General features: G+C 36.9%; 1 protein-coding gene across 1 annotated transcript in view; it reads right to left on the reverse strand.

Annotated features, from left to right (window-relative positions):
• The window catches only part of MAN1A1 (mannosidase alpha class 1A member 1), a 160167-nt gene that overhangs the window by 91404 nt on the left and 48342 nt on the right, over positions 1–20421 (reverse strand). The window contains exons 3-4 of the mRNA XM_076333496.1: positions 19155–19270; positions 7893–7973 (exon numbers count right to left, since the gene is read on the reverse strand). Coding sequence (XP_076189611.1) covers positions 7893–7973; positions 19155–19270 — 197 coding nt within the window. The remainder of the gene's footprint in view (positions 1–7892; positions 7974–19154; positions 19271–20421) is intronic.

The following is a 20421-nucleotide window of genomic DNA, read 5'->3' on the forward strand; positions in this document are numbered from 1 at the left end:
AAAATACGCAGGCCAATTAGCACTCTCCGTCAATTGATCCCAAGAGTTCATGCTAACTTAAAGCCAGTGAACCTTGTTTGTATCTGTTTCAGGTTTGATCTGCTGAGCAAGATGTACTGCTAAACCCAAAGGAGACTAAAAGAATATCTGATTCTTCTGCAGCAAAGATGCCATTATCTGTACCTATTGCTGGAGGCATGACGGGAATGCAAGAACAGCAATGATACCTGCTTCTGATTTCAGGCATTCATTTTCTCAATGATTTTCAGTTAGCTTGAAGCAGTGGGACTTGCACGTGGCACAAAGTGGTGTTTTGTAATCGATCTCTAATCTGTCCTTCAAACAGCAAATTGGATGAGGAGCTTTCCCAATTTCATCACAAACTGCTATTCACTTGATTTGTATTTAAAATACTTAGAATTAATTAATGCTTACATATTCTTTAATAGAAGCAATTGAAATTTTTGCAAAAAGATACAGAAGTAGAATGATTCTTTGCTAAAGTCAGATTTGGGAATCTGATGGAATGCCTTAGTAGTTGCCAATAGAATGAAAAACACAGGAATCTTCTACTGGATGGTTTATGCTTTTATCTTCTCTAAGCTAAAAAGGAGAGGACGTTATCATCTACTTAACTCCCAACTTAATGAAAAAAACCTCTGGATCAGACTCAGTCTATGGAGACAAAACACAAAATTGAATCTTACACAAAGTAGCTAAACATTGTGAAAGATTTAGATGAAGAAATGATGAGTTACTCCATGCCCAGAGTGAAATGCAGGTACATACTATTTTTACCTGTACTTTTTTGGGAAGAAAGAATTCAGTACAATGATTCAATAACATTTATTACTTATCACCTAATTCAACTTTTACAATACATCCACAGAGAGAATATACTTTCCTAAAGGAGGATAAATTAATGCTGATCTATTCCCACTGTCAGCACCTACCCAGATATTTTTATGTTGCTTTCATTTGCAGAAATAAGGCAGATTCTTGGCTGTAAAATTATATATAAGGATTCTTCTTTAGATAGTATATTAGCAACAATCTCAACACTGCTTGCAAATGGCTCCACAGAACCATGTATTTAACCATATGTTCTACACTATTGAATTTGCAGAACAGGACAATCCCACTAACTCTTCAGGCAATATGTTTTTACTCTCCTTTTATTCTGCTTTATTATTGCAATTGCTTTTGATGCTGCAAAATGACAGAACTGAATACTGAGATAAACGAAAGAGACAAACGTCTTGGAGATTGAATTTCTTTGCAGATGCATGGTGACTCTGGACAGACTGCTAATAGCATATCATTTCTTCTGTAGAGTATATTAACCTACATGCAAAGAATTCTTCTTTCGGGTCTATCTAGAGCTGCTGCTCAAAAGGAAAGCACCCACACTAGTATTTCTGTTAGACATGCCCTCTCCAACTGTTCTGTAGAACCACAATCAAGTGAAACTGCAGGAGCTGGTTGAGAGCCAAATCCTCAGAACAAACAAAGCAGCTCCCTCTCAGCTGCTTGAATTCTACTTAATAATATAACTCACCGGCTCATGTCAAACAGACCAGCTGTTACAATCACAAACAGATATTACTTAGCTCTCATTATCATCCGTTCTCCTTTCTAACAGTTTACCAGCTTTAGCATCAGACTATAGTCTGGAGGTAAGCAGGGACTTTTGTTTAATGTAATGTGCAACAAAGCATCTCTGTTCAGTTATTCCTAAAGTCAATGCATGAATGCAAAAACATGTCAAATAGGTTTGCCATGGGACAAACTCATTTTTTTGGTTGTTTTGAAAAAACTCCCCAAACAAACCGCAAAAGGGAAACCACTGGAAGTGAAGAATGTGCTTATGTACAGGTCAGAGTTCTAAACTCATGTTTCTCAGACAAAAATCAAACACTAATGGAGATTACAGACTGTGATTGTGGGAAACAGAGGAGATTTTAAATCCTTCTCTGTCCCTGAGTAGGCTGTTAAGTGCTACATCAGAGCAGATATAAACGATGCTTTTATACACTGTAATGACAGCTTCTTGCAGAAACTCAGAGTCTATAAGAGAAAAGTAGCTCTTGACTTAGTTTGACATATTACTGTCTAACAAGGGCCACATGCTCCAATTCAACATGCTGTTATAAACAAAATGTTCACTTTGGTAATGTTTAAGTTTGGAAAGAGAATCAAGCAGACCAGCTGAAATGAATTTAGAAAGGAACAGCCAAATGGGTAAAATGCTTGGAGATGACTTGGAGGATAAAAGATGACGTTGAGAGTCACAAGATTCTCAAATCAAAAGGCTCAGATGACTTCTATCTTCTTTCGGTGTGACTGTAAAGAAGGTGATTAAAAGCAAAAGTATATCAAGTCCGATTAAGGAATACAGAAACTGATAATGTCTGACAAGTTAAATGAAAAACTATTAAGTGAGGCTAAAAGTAATTTCGGAAGAACAAGTTTTTAAAGTTAAAAAACAAAAAGAGAAACATGAGGCCTGCTGGAGAGCCAAGAGGAACCATTAAGAGATGTCTGTGTAAAAGAGCACAGTGCATGAAACAAAGCCATTGCAGAAAAGCTAAATTTGCCCCAATGTTCACTCTTGAAGAGCCTAGGCAGGTTACCATGCAAGGAGATTCTTAAAAGGACAAGCCTAATGCACTGTCCCAATACTGAGGCTGGACTAGATGACCTCTTGAGGTCCCTTCCAAGCTGAATGACTCCAGGATCCTATGAAATATGGAAGTTAAGTAAAACATAAATTGATAAAAATGAAACAAATCATCAAGATCATCTCACAGCTCTAAAGGAACTAAAACATGATGCCACTGAAGTACTGATGTATCACTTAAAAGTGGCAGCAGATGGATGGTAGGTGGCAAACAGGACCCAAATCTGAAAACAGGGCTGCAGAAAACTACAGGCAATTGCAGTCTTATAGTTTCTACCAAACAATGAATTCTACTGCCAGTCTGTGAAGATGCTTAAGGAGGAGTTAAAGTGGCATTCACACAGAAGTGATCAAGCTGATACAGTATGCCTGGAGTTTCAAATGGCATTAGAAATCAAGCTTCCAAGACATAAAAGGAAAAGTCCTCTTGTTAATTAGCGTCAAGTTAAGTGAAAGGAAGTGGGAGATAAAACATGCGGTCAGTTCTCACACTGGTGAGATAAGATCCCCAAGGCATCTATACCGGAACTTACATTCCTGATTTGCAGAAATAGGCCAATACCTTTGTATAGGAGACAAACTTCATCCTCCTGCTATTCAAGATTGCTAAATGATGAATTATATTTTCTTTTGTTCTTACGGAATTTAAGTATTCTCTATGAAGGGAGTCCTCTACAAGAGAGGGAGAGCCAGACAAAAATAGCTACAGCTAAATTCTGAAGAATGTCTTAGCACTACATGAAATCAGCGATGTTTTGTGGTCAGCCTGGCAAAGGCAGCTCTAGATCAATAGCATCTGCATCATTATTTCATGTCTGTTCCTCATTAATAAGACAGCACTACCATCACTGATGGATGGTTGTTTTACATGGGCAATGATTAGGTCTGAAGTCAGACAGGAGGCTAAGATCATCAAGTGAGGTTGAACAGTGGCAGATATAAACTAATTAGGCGATATGTCATCACTTTTTTTTTTCCCTTCTTTTTTTCTTTTTTACTTCTAATTAACAGTTGGTAAAGAGTAATAGATGAAACTCAGAAAGTCCAACATTTATCATCAGGAAGAACAGTTTGTTGTGGTTTTTTTATTCTTTCATACTGATCAGGATAAATTTGTGTTCCTTCAAACAGGATATACTGCCAGCGTGTAAAAAAAAAAAAAACCCACCAAAACAAAAAACCTCATCCCATTCAAAAAATGGAAAAGCTTCAAAGGAATCTGGAACTTACCAGCTGGATCTGAAACTCACATGCTCCTTATTCGCTTCAGAGCATTTTGGATTTACTTTTTTGCTACTCATACAAACAGCAACTATTAAAAGCTCCTTCTATTTCTGCCTCTACAATGTATTCCCCGACTGTGGAACCAACCTTCAAGTAAAACAGTCCCCTTCTTACACAGCTTTAGCAGTACCTATAAGAACCAGCTATCAGTAAACCGGAAGAGCTAGTCAGATCAGTCTTTAGGCTTGTATATTCTCTACAAGCAGTGCCATACACTGACCATGACTTTCAGCACCAGTATCACAGTTATTCCCAACAGTGAAGATTACAGTGCTCAGAAATAATGTTTGTCATCTCCATGAATTCCAAGAAAGGTCTTAGCTGCTGTTAGAGGACAGAGTGTTGTCCTCCTCCAAAATTTAACAAATTATCTCCTTATATGACTACATTTGGAAACGTGCTTTAAGCAAGAGGAAAAAAAAAATCTGCGTCTGCAGAACAGGGGAACTTGTTGCATGCAATACTCCTGACCCTTGGTGTACCAGAATTTTATATCAGACTAGTAAGTACCACAAAGCATTCGCAAAACATATCTCTTCCTTACTAGACATCTTATTTTCCAGTACAAAAACAAAAAAGGTCACACACCAAGTTGCTTAGAAGAGGAATCACGTCTACTAATGAATTCAGGTTTAATTTAAACAAAACAATCAAGAAAGTTTGCAAATAAATCTGTACTGTTTCAATGGTTTAAACTTACCATATTACAGGCTCCTTCAGATGCTTTCATACAAATAAGCAAACAAACAAACAAAAAATCAATACTAGCACTGCTTTAAAGGAGCCAGGTTTATTTTTAATAATCCCTTATAGCCACTGACTCATGGAAAAATACCATGGAAGCATTCACATGTAATATTACTATGAGGGACTTTAAGGAAAAGAAAAGAGAGCAGTCCTTAAAAAGTTATTTACCTTGCAGTCAAATTTTCTGGTATTTGTACCTGTTTTACAAATGAAGTTTGATATTTGACCGGAATTCTTTCTAGCTTGGGTTTAAATAGCAATCATAAAGTAAAAAAAAAAGGTGACTTAAAGTGTATGACACTGTTCTAGCACTTTTAGGCATATTAATTCTAGTAAGGCAGAAATTCTAGGAAGTTTAATATAATGCATCTCATAGCTCTATTTGCAAGTAAGCACCACACACAGTTATCAAGAGGCAAAGTATTCAAGTTGTTCATTTTTAAAATTATTCACATTGGTGCCTTTATCTAAATGAACTATTTTGTGGGCAGGATGTGTTAGGAACTACTCAGTATGATAGGATATTCTTTAATCATGATTAGTTAGACTTGCAAATGATTATGGAACATACAATATGTTGCAGCTTTGGATCATTACCCATGGAAATGTAATTCAAAAGTACAAACAATAATTATTTCCGTCACTCCTTTTACTGAAATATAGCTTTCTTTAATTAGGATATTGATAAGTGTGTACAGCAAATATAAGATTTTTAAATAGTTCATCTGATAAAGAATAAAACGAGCTTTTACCTGAGAAAGCTTAATCCTCCAAACAGCCTGCATACAGGTTGTTCCACCTCCTTAGGAATGCCCGCTAATATAACGCACTAAAGGATGATTAAAGACATATTTTCTGTGGTGGCATCCAGCCTCTAGGGACCTCAGTCCTTTCCACACCTGTCAGCAGCACCAGTGAAGGACAGACCTGTGCAACATGGGAAACCTCACACCGCTGCGTGGCTGCTCTGTCCTCAGAATGGCCGCATCCCGCTCCTCCCATAGGCAGCAGCTGGCTATTGCTTCCATGTCTTGGGCTCGGGAGACAAATCAGGAAGTTTCCCCCAATCTGATAGAGGCAGAGCATGCTGAGTTGCACTCTCTAAGCCACTAGAACAACTGTGAGTTTAGGAACATCATTCTGTCTTGGACAGCAGATGTCTATCAAAGAGTATGAATACCAGTGGCAAGCATGGATGGTGTCTTTCCCAGCCTGCAAGAGCTCAGGACCCTCCTTAAACATACACATCACCTTTGCGTGTAGGGGCCCATTTTATTTTCATTAATGAGTCCATTCATTTTTCGAATGGACATTAGCATCCAGTATCACTAATATTCCACTGCAAAGAGTTCCACTTAATTATGCATTGTGTGAAACACCTTCTTTTGTTTTAAATATTTCCTCATTTCATTTGTACAACGGAGTTTTATTTGAACACCAGTGTGGCTATCAATCTAGTCCAAGAGGTGGTGGTAAAACTGCCTCTCTAAAGGCGAAGGAATGGTTGAGAAGCAATGACTAGGTGTTATTTAGGAGAAACTATATGCATTGATTGAAAGTGAGCCTGTACATTAACAGACACAAGATATAAACCATCAACATATATATGAAATCAACAGCACTGATGACAAACGGTTCAGGCATTTCTTGGCAGACAACTGCTGCTTGACGTAAAGGCCCACATGCAGTCCTCTACCAGCTCCTTGTCTGCCAAGAAGCATCCTCTGCTTCTGTCAGAACCGGTTAATTAAAATGTAGCAATAGGTTATACTGGAAAAGTTCATTCCTGTTTGAGAGAAGTAGACCTGCAGTGAAAGACACAACTATTTAATCGCAGAAGGAAGAGCTTTCAATTCTATTCATCCTTGAATACGCTTATTTCTGGTTGCTGAGTTACTGTAGGAGGACAAGTGATTTCCTTCAAGAGTCGGAGATGAAACATTAAGTAAAACAATATTTAGTAAAGCTGAAGAAGCCAGCTACCAAGCACCTCTCAATTTTTTTCATTACTGCTAAGTGTGAATTTTAAATGGGTCTAAGTGCAATTTTTTCTCCAGAAAATTGTAAGACAGTTAAAATACAAAAAAAATGTGTATTTTAAAACATTAATGTCTTTTCAATGCCACCTACACTCAGGACAGGACCACGGGAAATAAATAGGTAAGTCTACTTAAAATGTAAAGTGTCAGAGAAACATTGCCTCCTTATAACTACTTTGGCAGGTACATGACCCAATCATACCTGCTAAGACAACTTTAACATAATGATAAATTTTAACAAAAACCAACAAGCACACCACAGAATTTAAGTTAATTTAAAGTGACAGGTTCAAAACAGAGCTTTATCAGTAGTTGAGAAATTTACATATGAAAAAAATTATACATCTTTAGGGTTTTGTAGTTTCCACCAGTAATTGCTTTGGATTTAAAGAAATCCAATGATAAATTCAACTTACGGTTAAAGAGTATTAAATTGCATTAATCATACAATAAAATACTACTATAATCCAGAGACAGGAACAAGAGTTTAAACTAGTAAGATTAAATACTTTACAAGTGCCAAACTAAAAATTTAAAATATCACAGTACCTGTGATTTAGTATAGCCTTCTCTAAATATATTACAGAAATAATTGTATTAGTCAAAGCTCTTAGATTAAATTGTTTCTTCATCCTCTCCAGAAACCATGATCGGCAATAGAGATTAATGGGATATTTATGCTTTAAAGACATTCACATGTATAGGTTTACCAGTTATCCTTTCATTCTTAACATGCCTTTTCCATGTGAGTTGAAGCTTCAGCTTCAGGAATGCCAACAGAAGTATAGTTTAGAGGAGTTAAAGAATATGCTCCAACCAATTTGTGAAGCAGGTACCTGATGCACCAAATCTACCACTACCATGGCACAGGAACTCCATAATTACACACTCCAGCATGAAGCCCAGTAAGAATGTACTGGGTATGGTTTCAACTCAGGGGGGGAAAAAAAAAAAAAACCATTTAACACTTTAAGACTTACACAAAGCAACAGTAATAGAAGCAAGAAAATCCATTGGACAGGTCTCTGCTGTACAAGATGTTTTCAAAGTTCTAAACAAGTTTAATTCTGATAAATAAAATTGTTAAACTAAAAGTTATCTAGATGATGATATTTCAGATAAGCCAAGTGGAAATATCTTACCTCTTCTCCTGAAAGATAGTAAGCTGAAAGTAATCCACCGACAAAACGGATGTTCACTTCAAATACCGAAATTTCAGCATTCTGTCGAAATAAAAAAAAACCATAGTTTTATTCCCTGATACTTTTCTGTATGGTTTTGGTTGTTTCTTTTTGTTTTTTATATACATACAGGTATTAAACTACAACAGCTGTAAATGGCAAAACACAGAAGATGTAGGGAAAGCTAACATAAGAGAACTTGAAGCATTTTAAAGTATTTCCTTCTCTTCCTCACGTCAACAAAATATCTGCTCCATTATCCTCATCCTGTTTAACTTTTCATCTCTTCCACCTGGACATTCTCTAAATCCACACATCTGAGTACCTCCCTGCAGATGAGTCTGCGCTCACACACAAAACGTGCTCTCAGATCCTCTGTCCCACACTACCTCACCTCACACCATCATTTCTCAGACACCATTTAAGAAGTTCTTGATCAGAATGTCATAACAGGAATTTTCCTACCTCAAGTCTAAATACATGTTATTATAAAATGGGAGTTAACATTAGAATGAGTCAATTATATGTTCATAATAAAAATGTAATCATGGTATGTATTCACTGGGAAGCAGATGATCTTTCACTATTACAGTGACAGCCCTTCCCAATCTGGCCTGGTCTTTACCAATCATAGAGACTAGGTTTGTTGTACTGAGCAGTGTGGATACAGCCATTACCTATTTCGAAACTCAAAGCACATTCTTCTCTGCCTTTTAAAATTCAAACCTAAATGAAGAATCTGAGTCTCATGATCACTACTTTCTCTTGTTCTTTACCAAGTCAATTCCAATTTTACCCCAACACACAACATCCAATCCACTCAAGAGGCATTCAGTTGAAAAGCTGATCTACTGAAGTTTCTTAATTTTTGCTTTTTATGTAATACTACTTTTTATATTTTTGTATTTCTGTAGAAAAATGGTATCCAGCAGTCAATCTTCTAAACTTTCGGGCATGTAAATAAGGTGTTTGACTTTCGTGTGTTCTGGGTTGCTCTTGCTTCTATTGAGTCATTTTTCTGTCTTCTATTTGCTGACATACACTATAGCTATATTCAACATAAATCAATGCATGGTGGAACTGCGGGATTTTCTTCCAAAGGGCTTGCAGGCTTTTTCTCTCTCCGCTAGTTTTTGTACTTTTCCAATTTAAACATTCAGATGTCAGTTTACGTAGGAGGAAAGAAGTTGCTCCCTGCTTTCTATGGATTTTGAATTCTAATAAACTGCCTTTGCAGAAGAAAAAAGCATGAGGTTACTTATTAGAAATACTACTTCATGCTTTTCAGTTTGCAAGGCACTCTGATTAAGGAAAGGTATCTAGACACCTTGAGGAGAGTTGTGCAGTGTTTCATTAGTTGTAAAGGTACAGACTTCAAAAAAACCACTCACTGACTTTCTACAATGCTTGTCCACTTACCCTCAGGCATTTAACTTTTCTCCTCTAAAATCTTTTGTGCACCTCCCCCTCTAAAAATGGAGGATGTAATTTCATCCACAGAATTGCTCCGATTAATATATAATTCATATATACTATATGTGTGTGCCTGTGTAGTTTCTTTATACACACAAGCACAATTCAAAGGGGCAAAGTAAAGCCATCACACACATCTGCCTATTGAAAACTCAGACCTGGCATCATGTGTTAAGAACTGTTCAGAACATAACATTTTTCCAAGTTTATTTTAAGTGTACTAAAACTCTGCAGTTTCTCCTCACTCACTGCTCTCCCAACACTGGTCTACTCTTATTCTTTCTGAAAGAAACTACAAAAAAAAAAAAAGGTTTAATTTCTGTTTCCAAAATTAATCTGATATTTAACACTTCCAAGTGTTCAGTCATTGTCTCACTGAATCCAGCAAAAAGGAGAATGAAGTAACTGGAAACAGGTATTCACTTCAACTTTAACTAGTGCCATTTCTCTGCATTTCTTTTTATTGTATCATGATATACGGTAAACCTGGGGAGATGGATATAAAAACATTTAAATCCTCTAGAAATCTGAACTAACTAGACAATACAGCTGTTCACCTGCTAAGCAGGCTACCTATGTAAGAACTCTACATTAAATAAAGAAGTCTACCTTAATTAAATCCAATATATAAAACAGCTTGTAGAGAACTGATCTGACTTAAGAAAGGCTGATATGATCTGACTGAAGAAAGGATGATTAAAGGAGTGATAGGGGCAGCTTCTCTTCCCTGGAACTTGAGCTACCTGAAATTCCTATAAATAGTATTTTACTTGAGAACCTTCTTCAGAAGTTCAGGTTCTTTCTATTTCAATCCTGAGCCTCAGCACACGCCAAAAGCTTTTCTTTGATATGGGAAAGTTGAAGCTGTAAAGAGGTAGGTATGAGACAAGGAAATGAGTTCATCAGATATCTCAGACACTTGTGTTTCCTGTAAGGATTGAATTAAATTACTTTTTGATTTTTAATTGCTTGAAGTAAATTGAGTGATATATGAGCTGAATATTTTGTCTCCAGAACCTTACATTTTGCCTTTCTGGATTTAATATGGCCACTTAACTCACAAACCATTGCTATCTTTCACAGAATGCGAAGGCCCTTTAAGAAAAGCTCAGTATGTATGCACTGACATCTGCTTCTGGAATTCAGTTATAGACAAAAAGAAGACTTTGAAGTAATGTGAATAAAGATTTTATTGTCGAACCACAAAGATTAATTGCACTTTAATCCTGAATGTTTGCTGAAGTGGTGATCTTTCAGGACATTTCTTGAATTAAAACCATTGTTTTAATGTTACCAGATTTCCAATACTTCACTTGCACGCATCTCTGAATCTTTGTTCGAAATCCTTGTCTCTTACCAAAATCTTTATACAAGCCACTGAAGCGGACGCAATTAATGAACACACATTTCATTAATGGTAGATTTGAAAGCTGTATGCTTAATACATAGTTATTCTTAAACTCATTATACCAGGCTAGTAGTATTCTCAGAAAGCACAGGAATTATAGCAATCTGCAAAACAGTTAAAGAAGTTTTATAATTTCATGTCAAAGAAACATTCATCTCTACATGGGAAGTTCGTGTGAATAAGTAGTCTGTTAAGAAAAGTGAACTTGTCCTAAAAGTAGCAGATTTCTGCTACACCAATTTTACCCATCTTTCTGGTTTGATTTTTTAATTTTTTTGTATTACACATTTAAGATACCACACCCTGACCATTACCCTCTCTTCATACTTTTAATCATCATCCACGTACAGTTTGTACAAATAAGTCTGTATATTTCTACTCAGCAGTCAAATCCTAAGTAAGCAATGTTATTTTTTATTTTGCTCTCAGATCCAGTTGTACACAAATACCTTATGATCCATTCAACAGTGCCAAAATATATAGGAAAAAAACTTTATCTGCACTTCCCAAAGCTTCTACTTCACCAGCTGAAGAGGCCAGAATTATTTTACTTTATTTTTTATTTCAAGTTTAGCCTTCTCTTTCAAACCATCATAGTATCATTACATAGCAGGTCTGAGAAGTAGTTGAATTAATTCCATTCTATCCAGTGGAACTTCTGTAAGGAGAAGTGACTGGACATGTTTATTTTAAAATGACTATGATGTTCCTTTTGTAAGATCCCAAGTATATAAGATGACTCCAAGATTATATCTTAGATATAATCTCTAATTTTACAGTCTTTTCATTAGTAACCTAATTAGACTGCATGGCCATGTGCTGTGTACGGCGATATCTGAAACACCTTTGATAGTACATGTCTGTGCTAAGCTCTTATTGTTCCTACGCAATATCATCTTGCTCTGGCTGCTAATTTTGGAGGCCTCCCTTTTATAAAGGATTCTGAAAGTATGTAGATGCTTGGGAAAGTGATATGTACATTAGGAACAACGTATTTTTCTTTTACTTCCAGGGCTTTTATATTAATTTAAGTATACGAGTAATTTGGTCTTTCATCTTACATTTGAGCAATAATTTATCATTCACTATTTGATCTTCTGATAAGTGAATCATAAATGTGATAGTCCAAGTACTATACGAAATCTGGAGAAATTGTGATTGCTGCTCACTGTACTTAGAGAAATAGAAAACCAAAAGCAATGTATGTATCCACCACGTGGTGCAAGAGCAAAATTGTGACAACTTTATGGAATTTCATCTGGTTTCCTTGATTAGCTTCTAAAGACAAGATTATATTGACAAAGAGATGTAACATCCTTTACAGGATACAGCTGCTACAGCCTTTGCTGGCTAGACACATAACACCAAAGTGAACCTGTTTACACATGGCGGAGACTGTTCTTTCTCAAACTCAGGCGATGCAAATAAGGAAGTCTCTACAGTCAAAGGACGAAACAGCTGAGTGTTACCACATTTTGTCTTGACAAGGAGAAATGCTAAAATAAGTTTTTTTTAAGCAAGAGAAGAACCATTGCTCAGAATCACTCAAGAAGCTGCAGAACGTGACAGGTCTAACTAGTAAACCTATTAAACTAACTCCTTTTAAAGAAAGGGAGGCTGACTATCCCTTAGGAAGCCCCATCTTCAAAAAACAACAAATAATACTAAACGGGGGTGGGGGTGGGGTGGGAGTGGGGTGTGTAGTGCCAAGAGTTACATTAGCTAGTTTGTGTCATTCTGCATTTGTATTTTAATTGCAGAGCTATGACAGGGACAATCTGATCTCAGCTGCACCTCACCACTTCACTTCCCTCACCCTTCCGTAAACCAGAGGATTAAGTCTACAACTGGTAAACTGCTGAAGCTTCAACCAGCTGTGGTTGAATTTAATGTTGAAAGCACTGTTCAGACAACAAAACTACTGTCAGCTGGGCTCTCCTGAAGCCCTTCTCCTATTGGACTCCTACAGCTTCCCCCCCCCCCCCCCCCCCCAAAAAAAAATCAGTATTCACATCCTTCTGGATCATTTCCTGAAAGTCTTCCTCTCCACAAATTCATAGACCAAGGCCAAAACAATTTCCGTCTATGTTTTCTCATGGTATGTTACCCTCACTTATAAACACAACATTTGAAACAACCCAATTTTATTTACCTAGTGTCAGTTTCCACCTGGCACTCATCAGCACTGGTACTTGCTCTGCCATTCATAATTCAATTGGAGAAAATACTGTGTGCTCTTTATGTGGATGAATGTATTCACAATAATCAAGTCACCTTAATTTATATTTGATAAAGAGCTTACTCTCTTAGTTTTTATAAAGGCCACAAATCCTACCAAATAATGTGTTTCAGTCTTCTTTATTGCACAGATTCTTTGCAAAACTTTCTTTCCTTCAGTCCTCCTGTTCTTGTCTCATCAAGAGTATAATAAAACTTCAGTCACCTCATCTGCATTTCCATCTATTGCTCCTATGTACAAGGAATATAGTGACTCCCTCCATGCCCACATACCATACTATTGCAAACAGCCCATACCCTGCAGGTTAACAAGCTGTGCAAGAGAACGCCAGGGACCCCACACTGGACAATGCTGAATTAATGTATATAATTCTAGACTAAAAAATGGACAAAAAGGGCCCACATTTCAAGTGAAATGAGAGGGATTTGTAATTATTATTACTATTAAATAATAATATCCCCCTGTTGAAGCACAAAGGTTGGCAACAAGAACAAAACTTCGCATTTTCAAGCAGTCCAGGAAGTATGATAGAGACACAAAGAGTACTACAATAGCTCACTTTAAGCTACTGTAATTAAATAACATTTTAATTACTTGCAATTGCGGGGGAAAAAAAGTTTCATTCATATTCCACAAATGAAATGTAGTGGCAGCTTGCTAAATACTCAGTTCCCATAGACAACGGAAACAATTTTAGCAACCTTTTTATTGCAAGTGTCAAAGCCTGGTTACTGCATAACATGCTATTTAACCTTGCTGATGTCCCCGCATGGCAAACTGTAAGATCTTAAACAGGCACAAAAAGAAAGTGTTACTGAAGGAATTAATGAACTCTAGCAGCAAAAAAACTGCATTTAATAATAAATTTGCAGTATCTCCTTTTAGCCCATCAAAATAATTTCTTATTCATAATCAAAACAAAATCAAGTCACTTTGAAGTCTGGCATTTAGAGTGTACTAACAAGTTACGTGGTAAACAAATGGTCCCACAAACTAAAGAACCATTTTCAACTGCTGGCTTTCTTAAGCTTCCTCACAGATCCATTACACATTTACTTGAAGCCCATTTACTCACACCTCACACATGCTTTTTTTTCTTTTTTTTTAATAGGAAAGCTATCCTGTTGCAAATTGTTATATTAGGAAACTTTCTGATTTTCTCACTTAAAGAGAAAAAAACACCAAGAATAAAGCGCCAAAAAACCATCTGCCTCCAAGCCAGAACATTAGGTTATGGGCTGTTAAATATAATTACAACTCAATCATAATACCTACAGTTTGAGAGTAGTAGGATTTAAATTTGTAAATGCTGAAGTTTGAAATAAACAATCTGGATTCTAAAAGTCTGTCCTGTTACTGACTGCCACACCACAGATAGATTTGAGCTAAAGATAAATGCTGGAAGCATTAATAATTAGATCCAAATAGTATTTGCTATTGTAGGATCTTGGAAAAGGGGTATGTTAATCTACAGTAGATTGGCAGTAGCGATAAACATAATTTCAAGTTTCTATACTTCTTCCACTCTTTTCTAGCTCCCAAAACAGTAGACATATTACACGCAAAAATTCTACGTTGCACGAAGCTGCACACAAAGCTTCTTTAAAAGACACTCAAATTTGCAAAGCTAAGTACAAAGACGAAAATCAGAAGTGGTAATTAAGCCTTCAAGCTTCAGAGTGGCTTATAAAATCAGATACAGTGACTGACTGACCACTGTAAACAGCTTTGCTTAAGAGTGCTGGCAGGACGTAAGACTGAATGTATCCTTGCCGTCTTACTCATTCCCTTCTCTTTATGCAGTTCCTCAACTCATTTAGTACCTATCTCTGAGAGCAAATAATGAAACGCTCTTCATACTTTCCCCACAGCACATCAACTCTTTCCTAGGCTGATCCAGTTAACAAGGGAAGGTATCTGTGATGAGACGGATAATGCACGATGAGTCAGTGCTTGCACAAAATGTCAACTAAAGTCAACTAAATTATATCCACATAGATAGAACTATTGCACAGAGCGCTGCCACTTTCATCTGACTGAGCAATCGTAACTTCCTGCCATCCTCCATTTTGACCAAAAAAAGAGAGGGATGAGGCAAACAAAGCAAAATCCACTAATAACCAATAGGAAGATTATTTTAGTTTGAATCCAAATTCACCTTTAAGAAATCTTCTGGTAGAAGAAACCATTTTTCTCTTCTCCCAACAAGCGCATGGCTTCCTGCTCCGTACTTTGTTCCCATTCTGGTCCTGCCTGACTACACCCATATCAGACAGCTGATCGGTGGGTCAGGGCTTGAATTCAAGCACTGTCCCACATACCATTTAATTGTTAGCACCTTCTGGTCTGGTTTAGGCCCCTGTTGTTCCAGCCAATGTCCAGGCATGCTTTAGGACACCATGTAGGCCAAGGACTGTTCCCAGTATGCAGTACGGGCAAGACTGTCCTTTTGTGGGGAAGGAGTTTAGCAGGGCTGAAGAAGAGGGGGACGGATCAGTTAGTCTCTCATCCTAAAGAAGTTGGGGCGTGTCTGGGTGTAGAAGCAAAGCACCATCAGTTCCAGTACTTAACAACTCCCAACCCTTCACTGCTGTGCCAACGTGGCTCAGCTCCTGCACCACTACTCCCTGACTCCTGACCTTTTCATCCGTCTCATTAAGATCCCTCTTCCAATCTCTCTTCCCAAGTATAGATTCACTGTGGTTCACCCCTTGCACTGCAGAGACCGACAGCTTTTTCCTCCCCAGCATGAAGCAGAAGTTGGGCGGTGGTACAGAAACTCTTTCAGAAAGCTATGAATTCTCTTTGTGTGTACAGGTCCTAAAGCAAATAAGGAAAAAATAAAAACAGGGAAGCATGCAGCAGTGTGTAGTTGTAGCTAGGAAACAGCCACGCTCCCTAGCGATCCCGTGAAAGACTGGCTCCTTTTTCCTCCGTTGCAACGTGTTGCCATACAACCTGGCCCAGTGCAGCCTTGGGCAGGGCTGTGCACGAGCACTCTGAAAAGGGTGTGCGGGCAGCAGCATGCGTGGGGAGGTCAGACCAAATCCTCAGCTATATTAACTGAAGAGCAAAGATACACCCCCACAGAGGTGAAGTGATTTAATGGCAAACAGAGCACACATCCATGATGCAAAGACCATGGATTTAGCCACTGCTAAAAACTGCTAAACTAACGACTCTTTCCAAAGGTATGAGTATGTCTAAATCTCTTAAAATATTGACAGAATCAGAAAATGTAACTTCATTCCTGATGCACTACTCAGTTTGGCTGAAACTTCAGCCAGGTATCAAATATGAGGAATTTCAGCAGTTATGAGAGACAAAAACTCCAAGCATTGCAATGTGGATATCTCAGTTATAAAGTCACAGGGCTACCAGCTCCAGCTAGAATAAAAATAGTCTAAGCATGTTATACCCCAAAAGGGGAAGCATCCAAACGCGTCCACTCACAAGCTTACCAAAATTCACAAGTTTGCCGAGAAAGGTGGCATTTAGTTATCTGGAATTTTCCTTTGAAATCAGAACAGTTTGCTTTCTTCAGAAAGGTAAACAAGAGTAACCCCGACAACTAATTCTTTGAATTGAGGGACTGAAATCTAACGTGAAGAGATAATGCCATTTCCCATTAAGTCATCTTTATTCCATAAATCCTTTTATGTGGATAAACTAGTGCCTACTTTACAAAATGACATTTGGAAACTCTTATGGTCAGGTGATGAGAATGATCGAGTGCTGGCCAAATAGTTGAACACGTAAAATGAATATCTGATGTATTACAAACTTCTAGAGAGGAAAACTTGCTTTATCCAGCTGCATTGATGCAGAATATAAAGAGAAAAGATTCTGCCACAGAATACAGTCACAGCTATTTTCGTAAAGCACATCTTAAAGAAAATTTAAGATTTAAAAAGCATAGTTCTAAGACTAAACGGAGAGAAAAACTAATCCTATTTATACAAATAAAGGCCAAACACGCTTCCCCAAAAGCTGATTAAGCAGTCACTGCCCAGGAAATGACCAGAAACAGAAACACATTTTATTCTACTGACAAGAAATAACACTTAAGGGTATGTCAGCATGTCAGTTATTAAAAACTAAATCACTTTCATGGGAGAAAGGTTTCTAAAACAGGAGCAAGTAAGAGTGTACAAAACATTAATGCAGAAAATGTCAAGTAATGCCTGATACATGATAAATGCTTAAACACAAGAGAGAGGGCTCTGCTGTTCTTTGTGTTAAGTAATTTCCAACCTTAAACTACAGGATACAAATACAAAGCAGCATTTGAAACTAGAACTTAAATTTAAAGTGGAAAACTAAACAAGAGTACAAGTTGAGTAGCTTCAAACAATTCAGCCATTAAATAAACTGACATCAGTTATTAAAGTTGGTGTTGCGGTTATTTATTTTCATTTCCTCATTCCACTTTGGGAAAATTCTACTCATTACTGATGCCAATGTAAAATTCAATTCTATATGACTATGAAGTATTATGAAAATAATTTTGTGAAGTGTTGAACTCAAGGCAGCTATTTACAGGAATATCAGGAACAAGATGTTGTTCCTGATGCGTATCAGCATTATCTGTAAAGTAGTTTTGGTAAATCTGCCAGATTGCTGCATTGACCGACTAACACAATACAAAATTTCAGACATTTTGAAAGACTTCATGGCTTTTAAGCATGACTGAGAAAGAATAAGTAAGTGCTACATAATTTTAAAAAGTACATAAATTAACAAGAGGAGCTGAAATTGTAGGCAATACCATCTAGAAGTAGAAGTTTCCAGTACAAAGTATAGCAAGATTTATGTAAAACTAAATATTTTAGTGTTATTAATGTAATTTACTCTACAGTGCTTTATGATGTTCCTCCAAGCGGAGCTTAGCTCTTCCTTTAAAGTGGAGTTTGCTATTTTCTATGATGTTTTGTTCTTACATTTTTAAACCTCTTAACAATGCTAAGCTAGTAAGACAGGAATTTAATATTACAAAAATTCCTTTTAAAAAAAAATCTTATGCAGAAGATAAAGTTAGCATGTCATTCAGACATCTGACACTACTCAGAAGCACAGTTTAATATTCTGTATTTACATTATTAACATAAACATAAATGCACACTAAATTGCTGCTTATATAAGCTATATAATATGCGCTCTTATTAACTCCCTTCTTAAAATGATAATTAATTCTCAAGCATGTAAAGAAGTTAATTAATCCTGACTTTTGCATAACGTATTAGAAAGAGTACTTTGTTTTCAGAAAGTGTTTCTACCATTACACGTGTCAACTACAAGAGCTTTTAAGTGCTCAGTGTACCGTGCCTACAATGCTTTCCTACTTTACTACACCTATCAGCAGAGGTACTCCATTAGCTCTCTGTACCCAGCAATTACAATACATACTCTGGCCCACAAAAGAAAAGAAAAAAAAAAAAAAAAAGACCAGAACCAGGACTTCTCAATTTAATTGAGGTTTTACAGAGTTCTTGACTGTTCAGGGCCTTTCTAGAATAAAAACTTTAATACTGAACTTAACTGGTAAATATGCAGCTGAGAGCTAATAGGATGATTTGTACATGCAGTTCTGATGACCTGGTACCTCATAAGACTAAAGCAGCTGAGTTTGTGCCAACAGTTCATCCTAACTCATGGGATTCAACTTTACTAGAATACACAAAGGAACTTAAATGGTATGTATGGTGTGTAGCTTTCGTTAAATGCAAGTCTAATTTGTGGAAGATTTCACAAAGCAAAAATGTAAAGTGTTTATGTAACTAAAAAATTAATGCTTGAAGTGTCCCGATTCTTCTATCCAAAAGGGTTGAAAAGTTTGTTGTTTACTTTACAATGGTAAATACTCTATTCCTTTTTCCTTCCTTCAGTCCAGCTCGTTGCCTTCTATCTACCTGAATCTCTCAGATTGAAAAACTGCATGTAAGCAGAGCCGTAAGCTTATTATGTTTCTGCTTCCTGCCTTGTTTTATCTATCAATGATCTAAATTCTGTAGCCTTGTATCATGCTTGCAACATTAAACCCAGTCCTCTATTGGCCCCTGGAGACTAAACAGAGCATTAAGTGTTAATCAGCAACACTACTTACCACATTGAAATCTAAGTTTTTTTCAACCCACTCCTTGGCTTCCTTGAATTCCTCTTTCATTTCCATGATGTATAGTGTATCAAGGGCATCCACTATTGTTGCTCCTTGAATGTTACCTGAAATACATGAAGAGCCAGTGATTTACTTTCCAACAGAAGGCTTTTCAGTTAGATCTAATTAATTTAAATTAATTCTAATTTCAAAATCCAATTTCAATTAATCCAATTAAAAATTGGGCGTATAAGCATTCAAGTGGGCAACTAGTAATTCACAGCCTTAACCTCGATTCCCATGCCACAACACAGCATCACAATATTTAAGTATTTCTTCCACTAATGAAGTTTTGAAGAGCAGTTCTGATACACTGCATTTTCAGCCATGATTTTGCATTTTTAAACACTGATGGAACAGTTCACTGTAAAATGTAATTCATAGAAGACAATAAATCTCAATAAATGGAGAAATGACTGTTTCTTCCAGTTTGGAGTGAAAAAAATCAGTTGCATTTTTGTTTTTATACTTAATAATATACATAAAGCTTTAAGAAGCTGATAAGAAGTGATCACATTTCAGTTAAGCAAGCCCTTTAAGAAGTACCCTCTCTGAAAGACAATTTGTCTGATACTGTGCACCACCATGTAACCTGCACAAGATAGCACTGGGGGAGCAAAGGTAAGCTTGCGCACTCTGAATTTCTCAGCTCAGGACAGACTGCCAGACCGGTTTTCAGAGCAAGTTCTGGCTGTTTGCAACAGTGGCGTCCTGACTCTGTTGTGGAGACGAGTAAGAGTCAGTTTACTAGCCTTCACCTAACGTTGCAAGACGAAATATCATCAGTATGTTCACTTTGGCATAGATTAAATGTTCATGATCCTGTACTGGAAGGGTAATGTGGAGTGTCAGGGAGAAAATAAAGCCACTCAAATGACTTCCCATGCTTCCTTCAAATTTACAATGACCTTTTTAAAACACTGTTTTCATCTAAGAAAATCTTCATTATGAATGCAAACTACTGTTAAGATATTCTTTAGAGAAGACCCTAGATACAGAAGTAAACATTTAGAATTGTAGAATAATTTTGGTTGCAAGGAACAGAGGAAGTCATTAGGTCCACTCTCTCTCCCCCCCCAGCAGGGCTAATGACTGGGATGGATATTGACTACTCATTCAGGAACTGATTGCACTGAGCTAATAACAAGATAGTAGCTACAAATAACTTTACAGAACTTGATTATCATCTTGCCTCTGAAACACCTGATGAAAAAGT

The sequence above is a fragment of the Aptenodytes patagonicus genome, chromosome 3, assembly GCF_965638725.1.
Source record: "Aptenodytes patagonicus chromosome 3, bAptPat1.pri.cur, whole genome shotgun sequence".
Lineage (NCBI taxonomy): Eukaryota > Metazoa > Chordata > Aves > Sphenisciformes > Spheniscidae > Aptenodytes > Aptenodytes patagonicus.